Source organism: Pipistrellus hanaki (genome assembly GCF_964339955.1).
Source record: "Pipistrellus hanaki genome assembly, chromosome: X".
Classification (NCBI taxonomy): Eukaryota; Metazoa; Chordata; class Mammalia; order Chiroptera; family Vespertilionidae; genus Pipistrellus; species Pipistrellus hanaki.
In genome coordinates, this window is record NC_140524.1 from 184,168 (window position 1) to 209,074 (window position 24,907).

General features: G+C 37.6%; 1 protein-coding gene across 3 annotated transcripts in view; it reads right to left on the minus strand.

The window, feature by feature from the left end:
• The window catches only part of RPGR (retinitis pigmentosa GTPase regulator), a 74,544-nt gene that overhangs the window by 25,609 nt on the left and 24,028 nt on the right, over window positions 1-24,907 (minus strand). For all 3 annotated transcript variants that reach the window (XM_084870680.1, XM_084870679.1, XM_084870681.1), the window contains exons 9-14: window positions 20,297-20,421; window positions 17,342-17,524; window positions 16,088-16,256; window positions 9,903-9,997; window positions 9,507-9,572; window positions 6,042-6,989 (exon numbers count right to left, since the gene is read on the minus strand). In XM_084870680.1, the coding sequence (XP_084726806.1) occupies window positions 6,042-6,989; window positions 9,507-9,572; window positions 9,903-9,997; window positions 16,088-16,256; window positions 17,342-17,524; window positions 20,297-20,421 (1,586 nt within the window). The remainder of the gene's footprint in view (window positions 1-6,041; window positions 6,990-9,506; window positions 9,573-9,902; window positions 9,998-16,087; window positions 16,257-17,341; window positions 17,525-20,296; window positions 20,422-24,907) is intronic.

Genomic DNA, 24,907 nt, shown 5'->3' on the forward strand with positions numbered 1-24,907 from the left:
GGAGGCAGCCAATTCATGATTCTCACTCATCATTGATGTTTCTATCTCTCTCCCTCTCCTTTCCTCTCAGAAATCAAATATATGTATATATAACTTCTCCAAGTGTCCACAGAGCTAATTAAGTGTGAAAGGCTGAGATTTGAACTTAGGCTTACTGGACTGCAGAGCCCATGCTCTTTTCCAAACTCTGCTCACATAAATTGAGGACCATAATGCCAGCCTTCAGGGTCCATCCCCCTCACACACATACACACACACACACACACACACTGATATTTAAAGTATTTCAGAAGCTTATGTTGATAGCTCACTTCGATAACATCATACCCTTATATGCCACTGTAAACATTAAGGATTTTCTTTTCCCAGAGTACCAAAGTTTCTGGAACATATATCTCCCTTCCTCAATTGAGAAATATGCCAGTAGCACTTTGCCTGGTATTTATTTTTCAAATTCTAATATTTCTCTACATATAGACTTCCTGGAGCATACTCTTTGCTGGCAATATGGGTTCTGCCCAACCCTCTGCTGGGAGTCCTCACAGGCCCTCTCGCAGCCTTCACCTTCCTTCTTCAGTGGTTTGGGCGGCACCTCTTTCCTAGAAAGTGTTCCCACCCACCTTCCTTCTCAGATTTCCCTTTCTCACCCTCCCTTTACCTGCTGAAGTTTCCCTGAATTTTGTCTTCAGTTCTTTTCACACTATGAATGCTGCCTCTCATTCAACTCCACCGTTTTAACTACATATATAGTATGTGCTGGTGATACTCAGCAATCTCTCTGGAGCTCCAGACCCAGATCTGCAGAACATCTCCTGAATCAACAAACCCCAAACCTTTCCACCCAGTTCTCCAGGCCAGAAACAAGAAAAGTTTGGCCTTTTCCCACCCTCAAAACTATATCACTTTTCTAAGCCCTCCAATTCTATCTCTACATCTCTCACAATATATGCCCCAAACTCTCCATCCCCACTGCCCTAGTCCAGCTGCACTTCAGTCTCTACCTAGTCTACTGTTAACAGCCTCCTGACACCCACACCTCTGGTCCTCCTCCTTTTCAATCCACCCTCTGTATTGCTGCAGAATGATGTTACAAAAGCCCAAGGGTTCACATCTTGCTCTTGTTTAACATTTACAAACACATAAGGCCCTTCACCTCTCTATCTACAACCAAAGGATAATCTAGGTGGCACTGATAACAAAACATTCTCATGGCTCCCATCAGCCTGGAAAGCCCTGTTCGCCACACTCCCCTTTTTCCTGGTTAGGCTTTATTTTTCATGAAAATTGTCCCCTTGGGCCATTGCCCCACAGTCACTTTTCATGACTCAGTTTCCATTTCATCACTGCTCCTTGAAAGCCCTTTCCTACACTTTCTCTTTGGCAGCTGAAGTGCCACTCCTAAAGCACTCTATTGTACTTGTAAATTTTCTGGTCAGCTTGTAGATACAACCAAGAGTTCCTTGAGATCGGGAGCCACACCTTACTCTCTTTATAACCAAGGTACAAAAGCATTTTCTTCTTATTAAGGTATTTAATGTGGGAAAGCCATAGATGGGTTTTTAAGATCCCATTTTTATCTTCAGGCAGTCCTGGCTAAGAACATGGGAGCAAAGGTATACAAAAGGATATTGTTAAAACATCAGTTAAGGCAGAGTCAAGGAACACCTTTTATCTGGTATTCTTTCAAGAAATCTATACTTACCTAACATTCCACAGAAGGTTTACTGTAAGTAGCTCTCACTTCTTGAGATACACCTGATTTGGGGAAGCTACTGTTCTATTTTTGGTGCTTGGTATATAAATATTTGTTGAATGAATAATATGTAACAAATGCTAAGTTATGTGTCAGGTACTGGGCATATAATATCACATTTAATTTTCATAATGGAAAGAATGAAGGGATTATAGCACCTTTCTCCATGGTAGCATTTTATTTTTTATATGTGCACAGCAAGTTTATCTCTAAGTGAAATAATAACAGACATTTCAATTGCACTCACCTCAAGTGCTGATGTTCAGCAGCAGTAGATCCTTTGGTCATATGCCTTTATAGCTTACCTTATATTAGTTTTCTTCTACAGTCATTATTTTAAACTGTAACTAGATGGATTTTATACACACTACTCACACTTGCCTCAGAAATGATCACTGATAACTACAATTAAAAGCTTGACTGGCCAGCAGATGGAGAGCATAATGAAGGAACTAGTTATTCCAATTACTTTAACCAAGTATTAATTCAGGTCTGAAAATAAATAACCAGGCCAGTATTTTGACAAGAATACTATGCCACACAAATCAATGATTCTAAAGAAGCACAAAAAGATTTTGGGCTGGGAAATGTGAAGAAATGGGTAAGAAGTGATAATTAAAAAATTGTTATCTTGGTCAGTTCAAATACTAGGGTAGACACAGCTTATAATTTCTTCACTTCATATTCTGGTCTTTCTCTTCACAATCTTTCTCATTCAAGGAGAATCAAATGTGCAAAGAACTCAACTACACAAAATTCACAGGAAGTCTACTCCAAAATCCTTCTTGATAAAAGAATGTAAAAGAAATTCTCATGTCCAAGATATAGGAGGGATTGGAAAAGGAAATCAGTTGAAAAGGGAGCTATGAAAGCTGCATTACATTGAAAATGTTAAGGGAAGATTGAAATTACACTAGTAGAAATCTAGCCTCTCTAAAATTCAATATCTAAGATTAGTTTCTCTTTTCACAAATAATTAGTGACTTTTTACATTTAATTTTTATTTTACTTGAAACATTTGACAAACAACAAACAGAATTATAGAATAGTCAATGAAGAATACATTGAAAGTACATAAAAATACTTACTGAGAATGAAGTTTCTCACAGTACAGTTAAAGCGTGGAAATTATAGTTTAGAAATACAGAATTACAGAAGATAAGAAATATTAAACCTGTCATAACTTTTTAAGATATAAGAATAAGAATTTATAGAAAACTAGATAAATTTTAAAATGCAATTCTTTCTTAAAACTGTCTTATTCAAACAATGAATATGATAGAGTAAATCAGCCTAAGAATAAAATAATTTAAGGGTTAGAAGTATGGTTATAAAATTATCTAACCCACTCTATTTTACAGATGAGAAGACTGTGGCCTAATGAATAGCTTTGCCTGGCCAAGAAATACTTAAAGTTTTGCATACTTCCTAATCATAGGTTTAAGCTAATCTCCATTTCATGATATATACTGCCACTTGTCTAGACAGTAACTAAAAGAGACTACATTATTAAGATCTGAGCTCTGAATCCAACTGTCACTTGGTAGATTGTTGCAAAAAGGACACATAAAAGGTAGAAGAGACAACACTACTAGTATTTCTTTAAAATGTGAATTCTTCATGTTGGCTTTTGAATACCATCCATTTTTATAAAATTATTCTATGTGGTAGGTCAATTATAATCAGACTGAAAATAAGTGTGCTAAATATTTAAGAAATCAGATGAATTTACAGCCCCAATGATCTGCTATTTTTGTATATACAAACAAAATATTTTTATAGTGTACTCCTATTTTCTAAAACTACCTTTAATGAGGAATATGTAATGTTAATTATATTAGCTTTGATCTTTTGATGTTTTCTGATTATAGAGTAATAATTTGGGTAAAACATTTACCAATATAATAGTTTAAAAGAAGCCAAAATTTACCAGTGCCTTGTGTTGTCTTTATCACTTGTTACTATACCACAAGTAATGTAACCATGACATAAAATCAATTTAATAAAATGTATTGAGTAACTATTACATGTAAAACAATCAAATATTTTGTCTAGGAATAATCAGGTCAAATTTAGTTTGTTATTTCAGTTCCAAATAATGTGGCAACACATTATTCCAGAATTTTTTGGAACCTGGTGGTTTCAGAAAAATTTTAGAACTATTTTCTAAAACTTGCTTTGAATGCACTGGCATTCTGAACCTCTGTACTTCATGTTCTTTCCCCTTTCCCTTTGTGTTAGTAATAAACTTTTTTTGATATGTTTTATGTCTCTCATATTTCACAGATCCTTTGAGTTTGCTCACTTTTCTGGACTCTTTTCCTTCACCCTGTTTTCCCAGTCTTTCACTCCCTTCATTGCCTGTCTTCTGGTATTTTCCCTCCTCTTTCTCAATGTCCTCTTTTCCCTCCTTCCCTTTTCTCCTCCAGTTTTCTTCCACTTCCCTTTTCTCCACTTTCCCCTCTTTCCTTTTCCTTTCCTGGCCTTCCTCCTTTCCTTCTACCCCCTCTCCTTCTTCCCCTTCTCCCTCTCCTTCTTCCCTTTCCCCCTCTCCTTCTTCCCCTTCCCCCTCTCCTTCTTTCCCTCCCCCCTCTCCTTCCTCCCCTTCCCCCTCTCCTTCTTTCCCTTCCCCCTCTCCTTCCTCCCCTTCCCACTCTTCTTCCTCTCCTTCCCCATCACCTTCTTCTTCCCCTTCCTCCCCTCCCTCCTCTTCACCTTCTCCTTTCTCTCCTCCCCCCTCTCCATCTTCCCCTCCCCCTTCTCCTTCTTCTCCTTCCCCCTCTCCTTCCTCTTCCTCCTCTCCCCCCTCTTCCTCCTCTTCACCTTCTCCTTCCTCCTCTCCATCCTCCCCTTCCCACTCTCTTTCTTCCCCTTCCCCCTCTCCTTCCTCCCCTTTCCACTCTCCTTCCTCTCCTTGCCCTTCTCCTTCCTCCCCTCCCCCCTCTCCTTCTTTCCATTCCCCCTCTCCTTCCTCTCCTTCCCCATCTCTTTCCACTTCCCCTTCCTCCCCTCCCTCCTCTTCACCTTTTCCTTTCTCTCCTGCCTCCTCTCCATCTTCCCCTCCCCCCTCTCCTTCCTCTCTTCCCCCCTCTCCTTCCTCTTCCTCCTCTCCCCCCTCTTCTTCCTCCTCTTCACCTTCTCCTTCCTCCTCTCCATCCTCCCCTTCCCACTCCCCTTCTTCCCCTTCCCCCTCCCCTTCCTCCACTTTCCACTCTCCTTCCTCTCCTTGCCCCTCTCCTTCCTCCCCTCCCCCCTCTCCTTCTTTCCCTTCCCTCTCTCCTTCCTCCCCTTCCCACTCTCCTTCCTCTCCTTCCCCATCTCTTTCCCCTTCCCCTTCCTCCCCTCCCTCCTCTTCACCTTTTCCTTTCTCTCCTCCCTCCTCTCCATCTTCCCCTCCCCCCTCTCCTTTCTCTCCTTCACACTCTCCTTCCCCTTCTCCTTCCTCCCCTCCCCCCTCTTCTTCCTCCTCTTCACCTTCTCCCTCTTCTCCATCCTCTCCTTCCCACTCTCCTTCCTCTCTTTCGCCTTCTCCATCCTCTCTTCCCCCCTCTCCTTCCTCCCCTTCCCCCTCTCCTTCCTCCTCTTCACCTTCTCCATCCTCCCCTCTCCCCTCTCCTTCCTTCCCTTCCCACTCTCCTTCCACTCCTTTCCCCTCTCCTTCCTCTCCTTTTTCCTCTTTATCCTCCCCTCCCTCCTCTCTTTCCTCCCCTTCCCCTCTTTCTTCCCCTTCCCTCTCTCCTTTCTCCCCTCCTCCATATCCTTCCCCTTTCTCTTCCCTCTCTCCTTTCTCCCCTTCTCCCTCTCCTTCCTCCCTCTCTCTTTTCCCCTTTCCTTTTGCCCCTTCCCTCTCTCCTTTTCCTTCCCCCCCTCCCTCCTCCTCTTCCCCTTCTCCTTTCATCTCTACATCCTCCTCTTTCCCCCCTTCCTCCTCTTCTTCTTTCCCTTCTCCCTCTTCTCTGTCTTCTTCCCCTTGTCCCACTTGTCCCCCTTCCTTATCCTCCTCTCCTTCCCCCTTTCCTTGTTCCTCCCCTTCCCCAATCTCCATCCCTTTGTTTGCTTCCTTCTGATGGCCTTGTTTCCTCTCTTTTTGCTCCTGTTTTTTCTTCTCTTCTAAATTGTTTTTTCCCTTACCCTGGCTTTCCATTTCTCCTCTTCCTTTGTTTTTTTCCTCTTTTCCCTCTTTACTTTGCCCCTGTTCCACTTTTGAATTACTCTGCTTACAGATTCCCTCACATCCACCTTTACACACATTTGCTTTCCCCCCTGACTTTCCATTGCCTTCACTCACCTCTGCGCTGTCTGTAAGGTCATCTGATAGGATCTCTGCTCCCTCATCCTCCTTCTCCTTTCCTCCAGGCATCTCCACATTTCCCTCTACCTCTTGCTCCTGTATTCCACTTCCTTCTAAATCCTCTGCTCCTTCCTCTTCCTCTGGAATTTCTGGCAAGTGGTCAGACTTAAAATCATATTTTGCCATGAATTCGGGTACTTTGAGTTCAGTATCTTCCTCTTGTTCAATACATTTTCTGCTATACCATAAGTTTTGGTCAGTTTCCATTTCATCATCATCTTTTTCTCCACTACTGCATTCTACTGACTCAGGAAGCTCAAAGTCATCAGTTGCACTGTGCTGACTTTCACATTCACCTTCCAAGTAACTACATGGCTCCTCTATAGATACTCTTTCATTGTCAAAGATCCCATCTTGCTTGTTCCTTTCTTTAACAAAATTATTTTCTTCAATATCCTCATCAATATTCATGACTTCATTTGGTAATTCATCAAAGAATCTGTTAATATCATTTATATTCTCTTCACTTTTTCTTATATCCTTCAGACCTGCCATTTCTGCCAGCTTAGTTTCCTTCTCAGAGACCATTTCTCCTTCTTCTGAATCTTTCTGACTGCCTTCTCCATCACTTTTATTTTCTATTTCCTTATCATCAAGTGAGTAAATGCTATGTTTATTTTTAAATATAAGTGTCTCTTCTTGCAAGCCCTTCTCATTGGTATCAGCCTGAGACTCAGGTTGTCCTGAGTCATGACCTACATCCTTATCTGAACATGCTTCCAGCTTCTCAGTTGTTGGTACCATGAATGTTCCTTTAGCCAAAATTTGTTTATATGCTTTTCCTTCTTTCATTTTTTGAGACATCTCTTCACTTTCATATTCATCGCTATCATCATTTTCAGTATGAGCTGTTTGCTGCTTCAATTTCTCAACTGATTCTTGTTTCTGTAAATTTTTTGAAGTAATTGTCATACTACTATTAATTAACAAAGGTAACTTATTTACTACAAAAACTGCCAAAATTTTGCATTATCCATTTCACTAAGAGAACAAAAATGTCCAGTTTTACCAAACATTTTGCTCAGATTTTATTTTCTTTGGGGATAACTTATGCTGCTCTCTAAGTCTATGGTACATCTCATTTTGATTTAGAAACATTTTTCTATATTTAACTTTCAAATTCTTACTGCTTGCTTTAATTTTGCCATTACTTGCAGTACCATCAATATTTATTCTCTGACCCTTTTCTAAATCTTAATAAATTCTTAAATATAATACATTTTCAGACTGATTTTGCAAAATATTGTATAAAATGTATACTTCTCTTGCATGCAGTGCAGTTCAGTTTTTTTCTACCTTTCTTATTGTTTTAATTATCAAATTTTGATTGGTCTTTCAATTCCATAAATATCACAAAATTAGAGAAAATAAATGAAAATGTGAAATTTCTAAAAATTGGGGGGAAAAGAAAATAGAAAAAAATAGCTGGGATAAAAACTGAAAATTGAAATCTTTAAATATATACTAAATAATAATAAATATATTTTTCTTTTCAAAACAAAATCTTGTTTTCAAAATTTTGACCCTCTTATTGTATTCTTTAATTATAATAATTTGCATACCTAAAAAAACCACAGCAAGAAAAATACTTAAGGTTAAAATATAAGATTTTAATTAAAACTATAAAATTAAACATTGATATTTGAATAATACATTAAGAATTGAAGCCTGGCTAACATGGCTCAGTAGTTGAGTATTGACCTGTGAACCAGGAGGTCATGGTTCAATTCCTGGTCTGGCACATGCCCAGGCTACAAGCTCCATCCTTAGTTTAGGGCGTGCAGGAGGCAATCAATGATTCTCTCTTATCATTGATGTTTCTATCTCTTTCCTTCTCTCCCTCTTTGAAACCAATAAGAAAAAAGGTGTTTTAAAAAAAGAATTGAAATTAATTTCCTGCTGGATGAAATAAGGCAAAATTAAAACTGTTAACCTAAATTTATAAGCTAATAGGTTGAATATTTCATTAATTTGAATCTCTGGTAGTAAAACCTCACTAAATCAAGTTTTATAAATTGTGATGATTATTAGACCCAGAAAGAGGTCATACTTTTCTTTTGCTAAAGAAATTATTTAAAAAGCACAAGTTAAAAATTAATATATAGAAATACTATAATAAATTTCTTTTTATTTACCAAAGTAAGCCTGGTAGGGCTTCTAATTTAAAAAAGTATATGAACCTTAATCAATAAAGAAAAAAAAGAGTATGTGAAGTATAAAATATAATATCAATTAAAAAGGAAATCTTTATCTGTTCTAGGTGCTATTCTTTAGAAAGTCATCATTCTTTCATGAGCCCTGAGAGAGACAGAGGCCCATGTGCCAGAAATGATTCCTAAATTCCCCAGAGTAAAATAACAACACAAAAGAGGTAGAGCCCAAAGTCTAAGATAAGAGGAAGGAAAAACACAGAAAAGCTCGGAGGTCAGAATCAGTCAACATTCACTGAGCTTCCACCACTGTGTTAGAACAGCTCTCCCATATAGGAAAAAAAAAATCTATTATTGACCTTATCTCTGTAGGTAAAATAAAGATAAACCTAACGAAGATTAACACTAAATGTTTATAGTTTAGCAAGATGCTCTTGCATTTCAGTTATTTTTAATGAATTTTAGCCTAACAATGTGTAAATGGCACTAAAAATATAAATGAAATGTTTTCTATAGCCTTTTTCCTTCAATTTATATTTCTCTATTTTATTCTTCTAATTTCCAAACTCCTCATACTTTAACCCCACTGGTCCATAAAACTAGGAAAAGCAAGAGATTTCAGGGGAGGCCTTTATCTCTCTACAGCTGTGATAACCAGACTATTCCTTCCTCTTGCTATTCACTTGTTATTCATTAAAGGTCTGTTTTTTTATCAATCATGCACAGTTTCTGACTAATTTTCAAATGTTTAATCTTGTTTTTATGCTACCAATTCCTTGATAAATTAAAGCCCATTCCAAACATTGGAAAGCAATTAAATATTTTCACTAAAACTATACAAAAGATGTCAATATAATTCTGTAAGGTCAGCACAGTTACTTATCTAAAGCAATAGCAAAGCAATACTCAAGTAAAGTCAGAGAGCCATGCTGATAAACAGTAGGCTCTTCCAATGCTTAAGAACTACAACAATAATCTTTTGCCTTTCTGACAAGAAATTATGGCTATTCTGACTTAAGTGACTGTACAGAGCAAACTTCAGCATTGGAGTTCTGTCATTCTTGTTGCACCACAGAAAATACACACCAACAGAACAAGCCCAAATTAAGGTGATCTACATTATATTCCTCTCTTTTCAATTCTAAAGTAAGTGAATGCTTACCTTTCTTGTGTTCTTTTCAGAAACATTTCAAAGAGAAAAAAAATTTAAACTGTTCTTACCCACCATAATAAAAATAACTGTGTATTATACCTTTTGTTTTTGAATTGGTGATAATTTTAAAGACTTTTCATTGGAATTTAGGCTCATCATATGTGTCTGAAATAAATAAAAAATAAATGTTCTAAAAACAATGAAGACTATATATAATTATATATTTATACATTCTAATATACATTATACAATACAGTTCAGATAGTAATATAATAAACTCACAATTGCATACTTATAATGGGAGGATTGAAATGAATTTTATTGCATGTAACCTATACCTCAATAAACCTGATTTAAAAATAACAAAAGGAAACCAAACCAAAAAGCATTCTTTACATGTAACAGAACAGTATAGAAAATATATACATACATACAAATACCTGATGAACAGAAATTCAAACTTATATCTAGATACATAAATAAGAAAACCATTACCATATTTAATACATCAGTAGTTTCTCCAAGGCTTTTTGAATCCACTGATGAGCTGTCTATATCGTTCACTTTGGTCATTTTATCTTGAAAATAATCTGAATGATTAAAAGATAAAAGTGAAAAAAAAGACTTCAAAGGAAAAGTGAAAGACAGCTGGATAATAAACAGAAATTATTCTGTAATATAAAGTGCAGATATAATTTTATGGAAGGTCCTTTTACCACGTATTAAGGGAACTGAACAGTATTCATTCCAGTGATAAATGGTTTCAAAATTTCTTTTTGAAAAATTGAAGGTTTTGACACTGATGAGATAATAAATACTGCATCCATATGAACAAGAAAACACTGTTCCTTTGGGATCAATACTACCTAGGTATCAAGCACTGTGGAAGTGAGTCTGCAAAAAGGGACCCAATGAGCCATATCCTCCTGGTATGCATAACTCAGTTTAGTATCTTTACATATTTTATAAGATTTATCTGTCTGGCCTGTAAAATAAAGCTGACATAATTGTGATGTTGTGTCTTGGTCCCACATCTTTTTTCTTTCTTGGATCACTTGTTCTGGGAGAAGCCATGTTGTGAACATCTCTAGGGAGAAGCCCATGTGGTAAGGAAGTGAAGCCCCCTAACTATGGCCATATGAGTGAGCACGGAAAAGGATTTGCGAGGCCCAATACAGTTTTCAGATGACTGACAGCCTGTCTACAATGCATGAAATGCCCTGAGCCAGAGCTACTCAGCTAGACTGTTCCTAAATTCCTAATCCTCAGAAACTGTGGGATAATAAATGAGTACTGTTTTAACTCTGTAAGTTTCAGAGTCATTTGTTATGTAGCAACAGATAACTAGTACAAGCACCTAGAAACTTTCATGGAAAACTGCAAGGTTATCTATATATATAAAAATCTAAGCAACCTTTATGACCAGTCAACTGATCAACTGGTTGACCAGTAGCTATGATGTGCACTGAGAACCAGGGGGCAGATGCTCAATACAGGAGCTGCCTACTGGTGGTCAGTGCACTCCCATAGCCAACCTTCCATGGCCGGCCAAACTCCTGAGGTCCCTCCCCCTGGCCAGCCAACCTCCAGGCCCCTGATTGGCCTGATTGGGTCTAGGCGAGACAGGCCCTGATCAGCCTCAATCACCAGCCAGGCCAAGGGACCCCACCCATGCACAAATTTGTGCACTGGGCCACTAGTTATATCATAAAGATAATTAAAAGTTATAAGCTCTATTTGCCTTACATCTTTATTAGTTGTTATACCCCCATTTACCACTTAATGAAGTCTTCACTAAAAACGCTAGTCCACACTGATATCCCCCTCATAAATTCATTCATTTCCAATGATTAATCAATTATGTCGGTTCCATGTGTGGATATATGCACAAGATATCAACTATTAATTATTTTTTTGGATGCTATACTTTTTAGTTTTTCAATTAGTTTATACTCAATACTAGAGGCCTAGTGCACAGATTCATGCACCAGTGCGGTCCCTCAGCCTGGCCTGCAACCTCTTGCAATCCAGGACTCTCCCGGGGATGTCGGAGATCCAGTTTTGGCCCAATCCCCACAGGCAGGCCAAGGGACCCTATGCATTGGGCCTCTCTCTAGTGTGCATATAAGATCTTCCCACCCTTCCCTCTGAGATTCATCAGTCTGTTCCATGTTTCCATGCCTATGGTTTCTGCTCCTGCATTGAGCATCTGCCCCCTGGTGGTCAGTATGACTTCACATTTCCCTCTAGCTGCCAGTTTATTTCTCTGCTCCTTGTCATGATCAAAATATGCAAAAGAATTTATCCACACCCCCTATCTATACTTCTTCATTTCCCATTCACACCTCAATTCTTAACACTTTGGATTTTGCTCTGATCTTCCCCTAGTTTAATCTCTTGATGTTAAATCCATGAGATCATCTAATCTTCATGATGTTAAATTCATGGGCTATTCCCTTGAGCTCTTTTTTCTTGGCCCTTGCACAATACTTTGAATTCACGACCCTACTCTACCCTAATTTCCCTCCTCCTACCCAACTGGCTGAGCAGGCTGAGGAAGGTGTTCCTCCTCAATCCTTCTAAATGTTAGATATCCTCAGGACTAAATTCTGGGCTCTCTTCTCTTCCTCTTCTACTCTCTAATTAGTGATTTTTACCAGCATTCGTGGATTGTAAATACCATCTCTATGTTCATGGTTTCCAAATTTATATCTCTAGTCCAGACCTTTCTTCTGAATTTTAGGCTTTTTCAACTGCCTGCTTGACATTTCTGCTGGGATGTCTCAGAGGTATCTCAAGCTCAATTTTATCTCCCTGTCCCCTCAAATTTGTCAACCAAGTTCAGGGTTGTCTAGGAATCATCCTTGATTCTTCCCTTTCCTTCACATCTATATGTAATCCATAACAAGTTTAGCAAGTTCAGTTGGTGTACATAAAAAATGTACTCCCAATCTGCCCCTTCTCTTCATTTCCACTGCAAACACCTTGGTCCACACATCATTATCTCTTACAAAAAGCTCCTATATATTCTTAGCTCTAGTCTGTGCCTCCCTACAACGCACACAGAGGCAAGCCATCATCTTAAAATTAAGTTAGGTTGGAGCACCTGACTCTACTGTTTAAAATCCTCTAATGACTTTAAATCGAACTTAAAAAATGGCTACCATCAATAAATCAACAAACAAGTGCAGGTGAGGATGTGGAGAAAAGGGAACCCTAGTACACTATTGGTGGGGATACAGACTGGTACACTCACTATAGAAAACAATTTCAAAAATTAAAAATGTAACTGCCATTTGACCCAGTGATCCCAATTCTGGGAATATATCCTAAGAATCCCAAAACACCAATCAGAAAGAATAGACATACCCCCATGGTCATAGCAGCACAATTTATAATAGCTAACATCTGGAAACAGCCCAAGTGCCCATCAGTAGATAAGTGGATAAAAAAGCTGTGGTACATTTATACCAAGGAACGCTATGCAGCTGTAAAAAAGAAGGATCTCTTACCCTTTGAGACACCATGGAAGGTCATGGATATTAATATGTTAAGTGAAATAAGCCAGGCAGAGAAAGAGAAATGCCAAATGATCTCATTTATATGTGGAATCTAGTGAACAAAATAAATTATGAACTAACTAGATTCACAGGCATTGAAACATGGAACAGACTGATGAATCTTGGAGGGAAGGGGCGGGGGAGGAAGGACAAGAAGAGATTAACCCAAGAACTTATATGCATACTAGTGGCCTGGTGCATGGATTCATGCACATTGAAAGGAAATTAATTAAAAGAAATATTTTAATGTGGCTATTCGCCCTTTATAATAGAAGTGTCAACCAAATTCATGATTGACAATGACAGATTGAAACACATGTGTGTGATTGGGACCAGAGAGTTTTTATATGTATTGTGCATGTGCAAGTTAATGTTCATTTTTAAACTAGAAGCCCAGTGCATGGATTCATGCACTGGTGGGGTCCTTCAGCCTGGCTTGTGGGGATTGGGCTGAAACTGGTATTCCGTGAGGGGTTCTGGATTGCGAGAGGGTGCAGGCTAGGCCGAGGAACCCCATTGGTACATGACCGGGGCCAGGGAGGGACCTTGAGAGGGCTCTAGGGTGTATCTGGCCTGTCTTGTCCAGTCCTGTTCAGGACCTATTGCAGCCGGCTGGCCAGGGAGGGATTGCCAGAGTTTGGTCAGCCAGGGAGGAGCTGTGGGAGGGTTCTAGGGCGTGTCTGGCCTGTCTCACCCAGTCTCAATTGGCCAGATCACGGCAGCAAGCTAACCTACTGGTCGGAGTGTCTGCCCCCTGGTGGTCAGTGCACAACATAGCAACTGGTTGAATGGTTAGACACTTAACATATTCGGCTTTTATTATATAGGACTGCTAGTGCCCATGGTGCACATGGAAAGGAAATTAATTAGAAGGTGGCCAGCGGAGCAGGACTGGGTGAGATGGGCTGGACACACCCAGGAGCCAACCTCCTGTGGCCCTTCCCCAACCACCCACACCTAGGATGGCACCAGGGCTTGAAGGGCATCTGCAGAATGAGTGGGGCCCTTGGCCTGGCCTGTGGGGATCGAGCCAAAACCAGCTCTCTGACATCCCCCAAGGGGTCCTGGATTGAAGAATGGAGGTTCTCAGGTGACCCACCTGAGAATCAGGCTCTCTTCTCTCTGGTTCTGGGGTGTGTCACCCGAGAACCACCACTGCCAAGTCACCACAGCTCAGCAGCTCCTGCATTGAGCATCTGCCCCCTGGTGGTCAGTGTGTCCCATAGCTACCAGTTGAAGCACCTGCCCCCTGTTGGTCATTGTGTGTCATAGCTACCGGTCGGACAGTCACTTAGCCTTTTATATATATAGATATGCATAGCCCAGGGACAGACAATAGTGTGGTGAAGGCTTGGGGAGGTGGGCAGGAGTGGGGTAGATGCGGGTCAATGGGGATAAAAGGGAAGGATATCTATAATACTTTCAACAATAAAGAAAATTGACACAGGGGAGGCATTTAATAAACTTTTTTCCTTTGGATACCCTCAAAACAAATAAAAAAACCCAGTCAAGTAAAATTGGCTTGTCATGGACTATAAAACCACGAATAATTTGTCACTGTGTCTGTTTCCAAAATCATCTCGTCCTGCTTTTTAACCTCAATCTCTAGCCCCAATGGTTGTCTTTCCTTTTCTTAAAACGGCCTCCAAATATTTATGTATGCTATTTTCTTTGCCTGGAATACATATACTCTCTTTCTTTCTGTGACTTTCTTTCTTATCCTCTGTTTTAGCTTAATTGTCATCTTCTCAACAAGGTCTTCCAAGATCACCTTTCCTCTATGATAAACACTGAAGTCTGCAAATAAACTAAGAAAAAGTCACATAATATGTTGGACACAACATTCAAAATACTTTTCACTAAGACAGCTTTAGCAAACAGTCACAAAAAGATAAGGAATTTTTTTTCTTTTGATCTAGCTACAAATTCTCTATACTTTCATATTCAAATCTTGAAATGGAAAACAATTTCTCAAAACCATAAACTTCTCTTTTCCTTGTACATACTGCTGTCAGAATCTACTTTTCCTATGTACAGGACTGAAGAGTGCCACTGATTTTTTTTAGTTTCAAAAGAAAACATCCAAAAATTCTGGGTGAAATGCAGGAAACCAGATCATTATCAAGGTCCTAGTTGTAGATATTATCTCATTATCATGGCCCACAATTCTTACCTGAATTTCTGATCTTTTATTACCTTAACTTTTTGTCTAGCTCCCTGATCCCTAAAATACTAAAAATTATCTCTGCCATAGTCCTTAATCCCAAATGCCCAGATTATCTTCTTCATTAGAATCCTACTAATTACTCTGATCTCCTGGTCTTCACTTCTTGTCCTGCCTCTATCATCCAAGCACATGCCCTGAAGTAACATATATATACTTGTAAGATACACAAATATCTATAGACAAAATTATTTAGAAGATGTATGTAACAGCTAAAGAGCTGGGATTACAATTTAAAACATAAAAGCTATATTTAACAGGTAGTGAGGTGGAGGTATTAATAATAACCATGAATATATTTACTAAGGGGTTTATAGAGGTGCTAGGCTAAATGCTAAGTATTTTATATGCCTTACTTAACTGTCACAATAACTCTCTAAAATAGGTATTATTAAACTCAAAGATAGGGAAATTGAGACTTATAAATCAGTCACATAGTTAATAAATATCAGAGCTGTTATCAGGCCACAAATCAATTTAACTTCATATACCAGGTTCTTAACCACTATGCTATACTACCTAAATGCAGAACTTCACACAGGTCCAGAAGACCTGCATTCAAACCCATTCACTTCATTTATAAACTGATCTTGGACAAGTCACTCAATCTCTTCAAGCCTTTCTCTTTTCATCTATAAAAGTAAAGAATATAACTCCTATCTATTTCAAAGACTTGATTCAGGGTTTAAAGGAGACAATGTAAGCTAAAGTACTATGCATGCCAAACACTGCTTGCTATTTGTAAGAGCATTCTAGGATTTGAGTTCAAATGAGTGATGTCAGTCTTTAGGAAGAAAAAAAATTTAATTGAAGAAAACATTTTAAGGTAAATATGAAAACAACAGGAATAAAAGCTACAGTTTTTTTCTCAGAGCAGACAGAGTATCAAATATTACCTGGTTCCATGGGCTTCATGGAGTCCTCCTTTTCAGTCATTTTTCCTGACAGATTATTTGTAGATATGCAGAAAGGAACTAAACTTGGGGAGAAACAAACAGGTGACCCAAGAGTCCCTTTAATTGGAGGTAGTATTTGAGTCATTTGAAGAGAATCTGGGGATTTCTCCTTAAAAAAAAGGTTAAATAAACTTAGATGTTTTATACATTTAAAACAGATATCAAATACCCCATGGTTGCTAAAAACAATTGAGAGAATTCAAAGTTGGCCAACATCCCACACTATTCATTTGATATAATCCCAAAAGGCTCAAAAATGTTTTGTTTTGTTGTCTCTGTATCAAAGTTGCTCTAAATTGTCAATTTGCAAGCCTATTTTTCACATGATGGGGAAAGATACGTTTGTTTTGTTTTCTCTGCTTTCTTGAGAAATAAAAAATTACTCATAATACATAAATAACAACTACAAAATGTTTATGGGATATATCTCAATCTTTCCATATATACTTTTCATAATAAAAAGTCAAACTAAACCTTTTACCTCAAAAGAAATTCACTTTGCAACTTAAACCAATTTTTTAAAAAAGGAATGTCTCGCCTGGTCAGTGTGGGTCAGTGATTGAGCATAGACCTATGAACCAGGAATTCATTGTTCGATTCCCAGTCAAGGTACATGCTAGCGAGGGTTTTGGATTCGATCCCAAGTAGGGGGCATGCAGGAGGCAGCCATCAATGATTCTCACTCACCATTGATGTTTCTATCTCTCTCTACCTCTCTATGAAATCAATAAAAATATAATAAAATTTTTTTAGTATCATAGAAATAATTTTAAAGCCCAGAAAAAGACTCTCTAAATTTAACTGAAAAAATATCCCCTTTCTCAAACTGAAGACCTTAACATATTCTTTGTTTTCCATATTTCATTGTTTATAACATATAACTTTCCACTGCTCATGAGGTATGTATAACTAAAAGATAAAAGCAAAGTAAAAGTCAATTCACATGCAGTTGAGAAAACAACTCTCAGCATTTAATCCAGTGTGATATTAGCAATTTGAATTTTCTAATTTGTATGTTTAACAGTTTAAATGAGTTTCCTTTAAAAGCTTATAAGCCCTCAATTCTAATAATTTTATTTAGTAAATGTTTCTGGCAAGTCCCTTCATAGATTTAAAAAGAAAATGGATCTTTTTCTTCCAGTTTTATTTGTAGTAATAGACAATACTATTATATAGATTAGGCCACAATCGTACCCTCTCTCTTCGACGCACACGTGCTGATAAACTTCTATGCAGTATGTTTCCTGAGGTCAGGTCGCTGATGGACCGAGAAGCTGCTGCAGGTCTGCGAGAATCACAAATTTCCCTAAGTGCAATTTTTTCTATAACAGGTTGTGGAGTAGCAAACACTACCATGTGACATCCACCACAGGCAACCTGCAGCATAAATTGACAGATAACTTAATTGACACTGGCTTCAAACACAAGTAGGCTTTTAACAGTTTTTAGCTACAAAACATTTACTTAGTGGTAGATTTTCTATGCTGAATGACTCTCTCTCTGGACATATACATACTCTCTCTCTCTCTATCTCACACACACAAACACACACACACATACACACACACACACAAATTGTAATATACAATTGATCTTTGAACAACACAGGTCCACTTATATGTTCATTTTTTGAAATAAATAGACAGTTGGCTTTCCATATCCCTGGGTTTCACCATCTGTGGATTCAATCAACTGTGAATTGAAAACAGTATTTACGATCCACAGCTGGGAATCTGCAGATGCAGAGGGTTGACTGTATGCATTGTTCTAGCCATCTATATAGGTATATAAAAGCCTAAGTGAGTATTACGATCAAGCGACTGGAATGACCAGTCACTATGACTAGAACTGACCACCAGGGGGCAGATGCTCAATGCAAAAGCTGCCTCCTGGTGGTCAGTGTGCTCCCACAGCCAATCTCCCACAGCCCCTCCCCTCTGTGGGCCAACCTCCCGTGGTCTCTCCCCCCAGGTCCCAATGGGAAGGGGTGGAGGGCTGTCTGGCCAACCTCTGGGGTCCTTCCTCCTGGCTGGCTGGCCCCCTGATAGGCTTTGATTGCTGGCCAGGCTGAGGGACACTACCCATGCAATTAGAATAAGTTCTTAATTGGCAAAAGTATTAGAAACAACAGATACAAAATGACTGCTGGAGATAAAACTAGAATTCATGCACCAGGCCTCTAGCTTTATATAAAGGACTCAAGCTTTTGTGGATTTTGGTTATCTGTGGCAAGTTCTGGAACCAATCTCCTGCAGATATAAAGGGATGATTGTAGTTAAGTTTTTGGAAAGTCAAAAGTTATACATAGATTAAAAAATATATATATATGTATGTATATATATATATATAATATACATATACAATATATATACAACATATATATATATATATATAGTTGACTTCAGAGAGGAAGGAAAAGGGAGAGAGAGAAACATCAATGATTAGAAACAATCATGAATTGGCTGCCTCCTGCACGCCCCCTACTGGGGATTGAGCCCACAAACCAGACATGTGACTTTGACTGGATTTTCAAATTTGCAGGGTCAGTACCCCTAACCCCTGAGTTGTTCAAGCCATCAAATGCATATTCTTTAAACACTATAATTGAAAATTAGAACAAATTTAACACACTATTTTACACACTTTCAATTTGATATAGTATAGAGAAAAAACTATATTTGATAGTACAGAGAAAAAAATAAATGTAATGTTATAATTCTTACAAGTTAGAAAATGTTATTTTAATCTGAGAGCAACAGGTTAATTACTTGTAAAAATTATTCAGAAAAATTCAACTTGGAAAAAGAATAAATCAGTCTCATGGGCTAATCATGTCTCTGAGCCTTTTGTTATTGTTGTTAATCCTCACCTGAGGATATTTTTTTCCCATTGATTTTTAGAGAGTGGAAGGGAGGCAGGGAAGAAGGCATGGGGGGGAGATAGAGATAGATGATGATAGATAGATAAACACTGATGTGAAAGAGACAAATTGGTTGGTCAAATTCCTCCTGCACATGCTTGGACTAGGGCTGGGGATTGAATGTACACGCTCTTTAATGGGAATTGTACCCAAGGCCCTTAGGTGCTCAGGCAGGTGCACTAACCACTTAACAACACTGGCCAGGACCAAGCCTTTTTCTTTGCATGAATATTTTTTAAAGTCCTTAGAGCAAAATGCAAGCATTTAAAATGATGGAACAATGAAAAATAAAATCAATAAAGTATTTTTAGAAATAAATAATTTTCAATAAAGTGTTTAAAAAACCATGTGTAGTATTTGTAACATAAAGATTTTTATCAACTTTATAGTGTACATGGTGGCATAAGAATAGCATATTCCAAATCTTTCCTTTATTTTCAAAGTTAAAATTTATACATTGTACATAGCATTTTAAAAAATGACCTTCCCTATAAGACTATAAGCTCAGTAAATAAGGATTTAATTATTTTCTTTATCACTATATGTTTTTTATTCCTTATACTCAGTCAGTATCTTATGTAGAGCAGGGGTTCATTAAACGGGTTAAATCAAAGAACAGAAATGTTCCATAATATGAGGTACTGAGTTTTTAGAGAACAAATTTCAAGTAATATAATCATCACCAAAGAAACAGAATTTTCAAGTCTGTAGTTCTTAATTGGCAAAAGTATTAGAAACAACATATACAAAATGACTGCTGGGGATAACTCTGAAACAGTACCTTCTTATCCAAACAACATTTGGTCAACAAAACATACTTTCAAAACTTCATTAATTATCAGAGTTTTCTCTTATGGAGAATTTGAAAGTCTTAGTAATATCTAATTCAACAAATATTTATAGATGACTATTGTAAGGTACTCTGCTGGGTAATATACCAGTCATAAAGCTGTCAGGCATAGCACAATCCTGGTTTTAAAGAAACATATGAAATTAAAATAGAAGAGTCAAGATTAAGGCAAAACAGAAGGTGTTAAAGGAGGAAAATTAGGAAAGGGACAAAGTTTCAGAGTGACATGATGTCTGACATTTGGCTTTTAGGAAACGAATATATATATATTAGATATAGCCATGATATTATTTCATTAAAGTATGTATTTTCTATAAAATACTGAAAGATTCAAATAAAGAAATATGAAAATATAAACAAGGAAATGCAATACCCTTACCAAATAAACTTTAAATCTCAAAAAATTAGGGCACAAAGTAGGAACAAACTGATTGGTAAAATTCTCCATTCCAAGTCCTAATTTCCCATATCGACCATCTCCAAAAGTATACATTCGGCCTATATCTAAAATGCAAAGAAGAGAGAATTATTTAAGTGTTACTCATATGACTTCATCTGTAAATAAACTAATATATTAATTTGCATTGCAATTCTAATGCCCCCCCACACACATTCTGCATTCACTTTTACTTGATGCATTAATGTTTCAATACTCTCTATGCTCTCTGTGGTCTTGCACATAACATTAGGTAATAGATACTCTGAGAATATGTCATTAAACCCTTCGTGGTTTAAAAGTTGAAACTCAGTTGTGTGAGGCCTCATGTAGAGCAGCAGCAATCTAGCATGAGATCTCATGATATATATCATCTTCTCAAGGGGAAAGAGTTTTGTATTCTGATCCCCTACATCCAAATACAAACAATTTCCTTTTTATCTCAATTCATTGATTGAATCAGGAATTCTCAACCTGGGCACTACTGACATTCAGGCTGACTGTGTGGGTTTGTCCTATGTAGGATGTTTAGCAACATCTCTGGCATCTATCTACTAAATGCCCATAGAATACCCCACCTCTGCAGTTGTGACAATCAAAAATGTCTCCAAACATTGCCATGTGCCTTGGGGGACAAAATCACCACTGATAGAAAAATACAGGCAAAAATCAATCCAGCTGTCTTTTTTTTACTAGTTCTGCTCCTAGGATGTGAAACATTGCTGATGGAAATGCCATAAACCAACTCTGCCAACTAACCCCTATACCAGCGTTTTTCAACCGCTGTTCCGCGGCACACTAGTGTGCCGCGAGATGTTGCCTGGTGTGCCGTAGGTGCAAACAAGACAAGAATTTTATAATTTTTCACTATTTTGTTTACTTAATATTTCATAATAAAGTAATTATAAAATACTTTCTTTGTGTTTATTTGATTCCTATTCAAGAGAATTACTTTATATATAGTCAATATAGGCACAGAGTTAAATTTTTTAACATTTTCTAATGGTGGTGTGCCTCGTGATTTTTTTCATGAAACAAGTGTGCCTTTGCCCAAAAAAAGGTTGAAAAACACTGCCCTATACCAATACTGGGTGTCATCTATATAAGTGGTCCCACAATGATGAGTAGTAATCTTGTCACTTATCCCACTGCCATAGAGAACCTTCACTCCTCAAGCGCTTCCTTCATAAACTTCATCTTAAGTGGGTAAGTACCATGGAAGCAAAAGTAAAGGGAAAGGTTCCAGGATGGGTATAGAGGAGAAGGATCTCCCATTAGTCTGGGAATTATGGAAGGCTTTCAAACTGGAGCATAAGCGATGATTAGAGTTTAGCTACAAGAAGGGAGCAATGAATCTTCTAAGCAGAATCAGCAGTACATACAAAAGCTCTGAATCAAGAAAAAACATAGCATAGTCAAGAAGCTGAAAGGCAATCAACATGCCTGTAGCACAAGGGAGTGGTATGAGTCTGAAAAGATAAGAAGGAACTACAACATAAAATATTTTGTTGGTTCATCTTAAGAATTTCTGAACTAGAGTCTAAGAGGATAAGAGCACATTGGGAACTTCTAGTTTAAGATAGCAAAGTAATTTCATACTAAGAAAACTCAAGAGAACTGACTGAAAATGATTAGAAAAAATACAATTCAGTGAAGAAGTTCAAAAATTAATATACAAAAATAAAGATTCCCTACAAATCAGCAATAACCAGTATTTAGACTCTAAATTTACACTCTTATAATTCTCACTATTAGGCTATTTCCTTTCTTTATATATATTCTCTATTATCTTTTTTGCCTTCCCCACCCTCCTTTGACCCTGATTTATTTATCCAAAATGTTTTTTGAAGGTTTGACCTTTTAATTTGATTATCTTTAGCCAGGAAAAAATAAACTCTGATCCAAGTCTCCTGACTCCACTTCCAACCTCCAAAAGCTTTTAAAAATGTGAGCTACTGGCTATCATGTGAAACTGAGAACTTACAGATAACTTACTACATAATCCTGGAGAAAAAAATAATCACAACACAAGTCCCCTGGGGACAATTCATGAGCAAAAAGGCAAACAAAGTTAATGTTCAATTATTTGTGCTATAACTTCTTTCATCAGGAGGAAAGGTATTATGAAAGTTTAACTAAGTAATCTCATTGTATGTTTAGATGACCCATAAAAAGTGTGTATTTAACATCAATGGCAATTAGAATTGATGAAAAATGATAGGAAGGGCAGAGAAACTGAGATTAGGATCCTGCAAGTGTGACATACATTTCAACAACAATCCTAGGTCTATGAACGAATAGTAATTCTTTACACTGTATATACATGCTCTATTTTATGCTATCTTTATAAAGATCAGTATTTAAAAATGATAGGTAGGTCTCTTCTACCCCAAAGAACCTTTCAAAGAGACATACCTGCCCATTTTCAAGTACAGATTCTATTTTCCCTAACCAGACACCATTAGATGAGCTCCACTATAGCAGTAGCTGTTTTTTTTTTTCTAAAAAAAAAAATCTTTATTGTTGAGAGTATTACAGATGTTTCCCTTTCCCCCCCCAATGTCTCCCTTCAACTGTTCCTGCCCTGCCCCAGGCCTTCAACACCCTATTGTCTGTGTCCATAGGTAATGTATATATGCATATAAGATCTTTGGTTAATCTCTTCTCACCCCCCTTTCCCTCTTCCTTCTGAGACTCATCAGCCTGTTTTCAGGCCTCTGTTTTATTCATCAGTTTATTTTGTTCATTAGATTCCTTGTTTATTTTTAGATCCAATTGTTGAAATGTATTTATTGCCATTTTATTGTTCATATTTTTTATTTTTCTCCTCTTCCTTCTCTTCCTGCTCTCCCTCCTTCTTCTTTTCTCCCCCTCCTCTTCCTTTTTTATATTCTCCCTCTTCTTAAAGAATACCCTTCAACATTTCATGTGATACTATTTTCAAAAGAAGGAAAAATGGAAGGAAAAGTGGATCTTGTCAGAGGCCTGAATATTCACAGCCACAGCGACCACCGAGCAGCTGTGAGCCTCAGAACGCCGGTCCCAGGTGGCGCAAACACTTGGACTCAAAGGAGTGCTCCACCGCACGATAAAAAGGAGAGAGAGAACTACATAACCAGACATCCTGAAAAGAGAGATCATGGGGAGACAAAGAAACAGCCCACATATGAAAGAAAAGCAGGCATCACCAGAAAAGGAAGTAAACGAGTTAGAGGCAAGCAACCTACCAGAGCAAGAATTCAGAGTAATGAACATAAGATGGCTAAAAAGAATGGAAGACAAATTTGACAATAAGAGTAAGAACGAAGAAGAAATGAAAAATGACATTGCTACTGTAAAGAACTCAATAGAAAGCATCAAGAGTAGACTAGAAGAACCAGAGGACCGCATTAGTGAGCTAGAAGACAAGATGGAAAAAAATACCCAATTAGAGCAGCTTCTGGAAAAAAAATAAAAATAAAAAGCAGGAGGAGAGCCTAAAGGGAACTTTGGTACAATACAAAACAAAACAATATCAGAATAATAGGGATTCCAGAAGGAAAGGAAACTGATGAAGGCATAGAAAAAATGTTTGAAGAAATAATGACACAAAACTTTCCTGAGATAGAGAAGAAAAAACCCACACGAATCCAAGAAGCTTGCAGAGTCCCAAGCAAAATGAATCCCAAAAGACTGACACCAAAGCAAATTATAATTAAATTGGCAAACACAAATGACAAAGTAAGAATCTTAAAGGCAGCCAGAGAGAGACAGAAAGTTACATATAAAGGAACCCATTAGACTAGCAACTGATTTCTCAACAGAAACTCATCAGGTCAGAAGGGAATGGAATGAAATATACAAAGTCATGCAAAGGAAGGGTCTGAATCCAAGAATACTGTACCCAGCAAGGCTATCAATCAAAACTGAAGGCGAAATCAGGAGCTTCACAGGCAAAAACAAACTAAGAGAATTTATCACCACCAAACCAGCAATGCAAGAAATGCTAAAGGGTCTAATGTAAAAATAAAGAAATAGGAAGCAAAGAAGGAACACAGGGGTATAGAAAAAAAATGGCTACAAATAAGAACCTATTAATAATAATTTTAAATGTAAATGGATTAAATGCCCCAATCAAAAGACAGGGTAACGGATTGGATAAGAAAACAAGACCCATATATCTGCTGTCTACAAGAAACCCATTTCAGAAAAAAAGATGCACACAGAATGAGGGTGAAGGGATGGAAAAGGTTTTCCAGGCGAATGGAAATGAAAAAAAAAAAAAAAAAAAAGCTGGTGTAGCAATACTTTCTTCTGACAAATTAGATTTCAAAGTGAAGGACACAGCAAGAGATAATGAAGGCCACTTCATAATATTAAAGGGAACAATCCAACAAGAAGAAATAACCCTGGTAAACATATATGCACCCAATATAGGAACATCCAAATACATTAAAAAAAAAACCTGCTAGAGGACATTAAGGGAGAGATTAATAGCAATACAATAATAATAGGAGATTTTAATACCCCACTATCACCTTTGGACAAATCATCTAAACAAAAATCAGCAAAGAA